General features: G+C 34.4%; 1 protein-coding gene across 1 annotated transcript; it reads right to left on the bottom strand.

The window, feature by feature from the left end:
* Positions 1-944: 944 nt before the first annotated feature.
* Positions 945-5,575, bottom strand: LOC123664600 (UDP-glucosyltransferase 2-like). Its single transcript, XM_045599118.1, has 5 exons — positions 4,745-5,575; positions 4,413-4,635; positions 3,825-4,044; positions 2,799-3,035; positions 945-990 (listed from the first exon to the last, which is right to left on the bottom strand). Exons 1-5 carry the CDS (start codon positions 5,573-5,575, stop codon positions 945-947), a joined length of 1,557 nt encoding a protein of 518 aa, XP_045455074.1.
* Positions 5,576-6,389: the final 814 nt, after the last annotated feature.

Below are 6,389 nucleotides of genomic sequence, written 5' to 3'. Positions count from 1 at the left end.
ATGCTACTTTTTCTAATAATGCATACAAATTAATGAAAAAAAAAATCATTACACACACTATCATGTATTTGATACGCACACGTATATATACTCTTTTGCTTATTATTCTAAAATAAAAGTAGCCTAAGTTACTGCTTATTACATCAGCTATCTGCCAGTGAAAGTCCCGTCAAAATCGGTCCAGCCGTTTCAGAAATTAGCCGGAACAAACAGACAGACAGACAGACAAAAATGGTAAAAAATGTTCTTTTGGTATATGTACCGTGTACATATTACCGTGTATTACCGTTTAGTATCGTGTATAAATATGCATTTAGTCATCATTACAGCCTATACAGTCCACTGCTGGTCATAGCGCTCCAAAAGTTTACGCCAAAAACAACGCGAACTCATGTGTTTTATATATGCATTTAGTAAAAAGCAGTTATTTTAATATTACAAATAGACATTCCAATTTTATTTATTTGTATATAGATGACGTTTCAAATACTTTACAGCAAGCATGGTCTCTCTCTCTTAAAATTGCATCCATGCATGCAATTTTGAGATAATGATACAGATTTCAAATTGAATTAATCAATTTCAAATTGTATTCAGTACTGCCCGGACAGATTTTGTTCTGTCAAAAGTTAATAGTAAACATTATTATTATTATTATTATTTTAATTTAAGCTTTAAAGCTTTCCGTGGCCCTTAAGGAACATACAAAAAAAATTAGCCAAGCCATCTCGAGTTATGAGCTTAGCAACATTCGTTTTTATTTATATAAGATATATACAGAGCGTTCAACTTCCAACTGCGTCCCTTCCAATGTGAGGGTCTGTAGGTGATCAAATTTTGTAGAAAAAAAATCCTAGCCCATTTTTGAATTTAACTTTGTCTAAGTAGTCGGGCTACTTTGATAGAATCATTCTGTAGGCTTTCATGAGCACGTAAAGAGTTAATTACGCCTTTAAATTACTGAATAACATTCTACAAGGAACAACGATGCTAGAACAGATTAACTTGTCTATATAAACAAATTTAAATTTAAAAAAGAGTTAGGATTTTATTTACGTGGGACTTGATCTATTACACCTATAGAACCCTCCATTGGAAGGAACGCAGCTAGGAGTCGAACACGAGCTTAGGGCCAAGCGCTACGAAGTGGTGGTTATCCACAATATCCCACAATATCCATCAACTTCCAATTATGATACCGAGAGATACAATTGATTTCTGGAAGCTCTGACTACCTTACTCAGTACAGGAACGCAATATTGAGAGCAGTATTATTTGACTGTAATCTTCTGTAAGGTAAATTGCCGATCGCTTTAGCCTATAATATCCCACTGCTGGCCATAGGACTCTTTTCCCATGTAGGAGAACAATCAGAGCTTAATACACCACGCTGCTTCAATGCAGGTTGAGGGATATATTCCCTACTATGAGTGGCAATTGCTATCAGGCGTACATGATAACAACCGGGAGCGACGGCTAAACGAGTTCTACGAAGTACGATGGGGAAACCCACAAGGACTACACCAAAACGAAGACCATGGTAAACATCTGTATTGCCAATAAAAATGCTTGTCATGTGCGGGGTTCGAACCGGCAACTGCAGGCGCCATTGCCACAAACCAGTGCTGTGACCTCTCCGCCAACGCGGAATCAATACACAGTCCATCAATACAGTCCATCAAGTCAATTGCCGATACAGCTGTTTGGTTTATCCGTTGAGTATATACTGGCATCGTTTATTATTGCCATACTGTACAATCTATCATTCCAGCCTATTGCAGTCCACTGCTGGACATAGACCTCCACAAGTTCGCATCAAAAATGCGTGAACTCATGTGTTTTGCCCATAGTCACCACGCTGGGCAGGCGGGTTGGTGACCGCAGGGCTGGCTTTGTTGCACCTAAGACGCTGCTGCTCGCCTTCGGTCTGTGTGTTTCAAAGCCAGCGGTTAGATGGCTATCCCGCCATCGGTCGGCTTCTTAAGTTCCAAGGTGGTAGTGGAACCTTGTTATCCCTTAGTCGCCTCTTACGACACCCACGGGAAGAGAGGGAGTGGCTATATTCTTTGGTGCCGTAGCCACACAGCAATCTACAATCTACTACAATCTACACCCAGCGATAATCTTGAACCTATTTTAGGACATGTTATTACTATCGTTCAATTACACATTTATTTGTATTCAAAGTGTTTTTTGTAGCAAGGTGGTTTTTGTTTCAATTATTTTTTTTTAGAATAAAACTCAATCACCACTGATTAAGTTGCAAAAAATAACTCATAAAATTAATCCATTTCAATAAATAAATATTAATTACAATTGATTTAAATTTATAATTAAATTAATTGAACTTAGTTTACTGCGAATATTGTTTTTAAATATTAAAATTATTTTTGAACAAAATAGAAAGTTTTTTAAATATTATTGTACTGCCTTACATGTGTTTTTCACATACCTTTCTAAATGTGAGGAGTATTGCAAAGAAAGAAGACTAAAAATAAACAACGATAATAATAATTGTTCAGTTTATTAGTATCATATATTCTAAGGTATAAAATTACTTATATTAAATACCAGTCTTATTATACATACACAAGAGGTTTAATTTTTAATTCTAACTAAACTTATCATCATCATCACTTCAGCCTATCGCAGTCCACTGCTGGACATAGGCCTCCACAAGTTCGCGCCAAAAATGGCGTGAACTCATGTGTGCTACCCAAAGTCACCACGCTGGGCAGGCTAACTAAACTTAACAAGTTTTTATTTTTTTATGAGTAATATAAACACCGTATGCCAACCTTAAGACAACTTTTAAAGCACAAGCTACCGTCACAGATATTATTAACAATATAAACAAAAACACGAGTATTAGATTGATTTCGTAGTATTCCGCCAAAGTCAAACCACGCGATGGAGTTTGTAGGTGATCACCGCCATACTCGATGATATGTTCTATTAACCAAACGGCTTTATCTAATGGTCTGATCGGAAACGATCTCATGAGCGATCGTAGTCTGACGATATTATTCTTAAAACTGAAACAAAAATATAAATATAAATAAAAAGTCTGTGTCTGCAATTAACACACAGCAGAAGTGAAACTTCTGAAAATTCGTAGCAAGGTTGGTCGTGGCAATTTGATGTATCAACGATGATCACGGTCTTGTGGAAAAGGTCGTAATTGCCATAGAGTAATGTATTTTGTCTCATTCTGTCCTATACGTTTACTCGTATGTGTTTCTTTCTTTATCGTGATGCATTTTCCTTTCACCGAGTTTCAAATCACAACGATTCTCAAGAAGTTTTACTTCAAAACAACAAACTATATCCAATTTTTGAATACCGAGAATTTCAAACATATCATATATTTTATTTTTATTTTTCAAATATATTCAAAATTGAAGAATGATGAGTTTAGCTGACTCAAGTCAATTTCGAAATATAAGTTACATTTTCGGAATAAATACAACATTATAATCACAATTTAAAATTCGTCTTTCACGATTTCAAACACGTCTTCAAAAACTTCTTCTTCATCCACAAATTAAAATGCATTAGTATTTCTGCTGTATATATGCTGTGTGGTTACGGCAGTAAAGAATATAGCCATCCCCTCTCTTCCCATGGGTGTTGTAAGAGGCGAATAAGGGATAACACTGTTCCACTACCACCTTGGAACATAAAAAGCCAAAGGGATAACCTTCCAACGACTGACTTTGAAATATACAGGCCGAAGACGGGCAGTGCCTTCGGTGTGACAGAGAAGTGATAAGTATTTTTATACTAAATATATTCAATTGAAATAATTAGTTAACTAATTTTACCTTTTGTCATTAATTACAGTTAATACAGCATCTCGAAATTCCTCCTCTGTTAGCGTCGTTACGTCAAGTTGTAATCCAACTTTGTGGTGAACATAATTTTCTACATTAAACCATTGATCTCCTAACATCGGCATACCAATTACAGGTACAGCCGCATTGATAGTTTCATCAGCTGACTGAAGCCCTCCTTGAGTTATAAAAAGTTTTACGTTCGGATGCTCTGTAAAATAAAAGAAACGTTTACCAACTAATTTTAAAATTAACTATATCAAAAAGTTAAAGAGGACTAAATCAACAATATATTTTGTAATCGCAGTGTAATTTATGATTACTATCCAGTACTACTATAAAAAGGTGTGAAATACAGGTAATATTGTCGTGTCGATATACATTAGTAATATGTTAGATTAAATATAATTTATATTCTGTATTACATTTATTGCGGTAATGCTTTATGCGTAAAATATATCTTATCCAACCACATTTTCTCCGAAATCAATCTGATATGTGCGAAGATTATCATGATCAAACGTTAGAATAGTATCATTTTGCTTTTTCATATTTATCTAAAATATTTTACTAACTTACTCAAAAGATCGCTTTGTGGAAACCAACGACCAATTTTTGTATTATTTGATTTTCCTGGTAACACTTCCTTGTCCCATTTCCACAAAATATCATAAGGTAGTTGAGAGAATACTTTGGTCATTATTCGAATCTTCTCTGGTGGTAATAACGATGGTAACACGTTTGTGCCAAAACTAACATATATCACACCATGTTTTGAAGAATCTAAATATGATTTCAAATCCTATAAAAAAGTTTATTGAAATTAATAAATAACAATTTCATTCGTTACAAATTCAACCAAACTGTAACGAAATTATCAATCGTCGAAATCGTAAATTCAAATGACTTACATAAGGCAATTCTTTTTCTTCACTTTGATGTATACCACCTATGAATTCTATGTTTGGTGGTACTGGTCGATTTGAAGCCCAAATTGGATGTTCATTCAGCAACAATAGTTTTATCTTGCTTGCTAATTGTTCAATACTTGGAATATCATTTCCAAAAGCTTTTTTCATTTCTTGGTAATCAAATTCCAACATACTTGAAATTTTATATTCTAATGCTAAATGCCTAAAAAGTTCTACTGCTTTTTCCCAAAGAGTTAAATTGTATGATCTTTGTCTTGAGGCTGTGGGATATAACAAAGGATGCGTTGGTGCACCATAAATACCATACATAGATGGAACTCCACCAAACGAACTAATATGAACGATTGGAGCATCGAACATATGACCGATACCAAGCAACGGACGATACATAGCTTCGAGCAGAAGTAAGTCAAAATATTTCTTATGCTTCTTCGATAAGGCTTTTTGAACAGCTGGTGTATCCATCTGTATTTTAATTGTTGTTGCCATTTTCTCGAATATTATATTTATTTGTTGATTAACATCTTTTCGGTTTCCTGTGTGAACTAAAAATAATTCCTCCCAATGTTTGTATGATACATCATGGACATCAATTTCTGTTAAATTTGCGGGCACTTCTTCTTTTGGAAGTGGATCAGTTGTTATGACAGTGACTTCATGCCCTCGTTTTGCAAGCTCTTTTGTCACATGTCGGAACACTACTTGATGACTTATCGATGGTGTAGGAAAGTATGCCAAAATTCTAGCACCGTCGATATCCACTAACAAAAGTATAAAAATTGCAATTTTAGTCCACAGTGGCCACGACATTTTGTATAGCTCGACTGAAGAAAAAATTAAGCGCTGTTATTTTATATAAGTCGTAAGATGTTTGACAATATTGTACTATGTGTTGATATCACCTAACTGATACTAGCACATTGATAGCAATAGTAATTTGGTATGTTTTGAATAATAATCATTATTTATAGCATTCAGCCTCAAAAAAACGTACAAAAGGTCCTTCTCACTAAAAAGCTATCTCTTTTAGGCAAATATAGAGCAAATAACGTACTACTTGTTTTAACTTAATAAAGTTACATCAGATTTCGCTCAAATTTTAATAAACGATAAGAACCAGATTTCAAGTTGAAGATTAATCAAAATCGATACACTCGGTTAGAAGCTATACACTCAAAAAATGGTAGAATTGTCAACCTATTCCTTTTTTGAAGTTGGTTAAAAAGCTACGAACGGACGTACATCATATATTATTATAATAATATTATTATATGCCTATTTAATCAAAGAAAAATAATTATGACTTATCTATCTATATCTTAAAACGATATATTACCGAGTACTCATTTTCTAGTACAATGTATGATAAGTATATTTTCCATTAATAATCCCCGATTACTTGTTACGTTATAACACAGTACCTGGGTGACCGAGCGCAGCTCGGTATTTTTAGTAAATCGTGAAGGATTAGTAGTAGAAGAGAGAGTTAAAATGATTCGCTGCCAGTTTGGATGAAGTCTTTTTTAACTGACTTCAAAAAAGGAGGAGGTTACTCAATTCGGCTGTAGAAAACTCAATATATATCCCACCTTCGGTGCAACAAAGTCACAATTCAGGACACTTT

Source organism: Melitaea cinxia, chromosome 22 (genome assembly GCF_905220565.1).
Source record: "Melitaea cinxia chromosome 22, ilMelCinx1.1, whole genome shotgun sequence".
In the NCBI taxonomy this organism is placed as follows: domain Eukaryota; kingdom Metazoa; phylum Arthropoda; class Insecta; order Lepidoptera; family Nymphalidae; genus Melitaea; species Melitaea cinxia.
The sequence above is the reverse complement of the archived record's forward strand: the minus strand, read 5'-3'. Positions and strand labels throughout refer to the sequence as shown.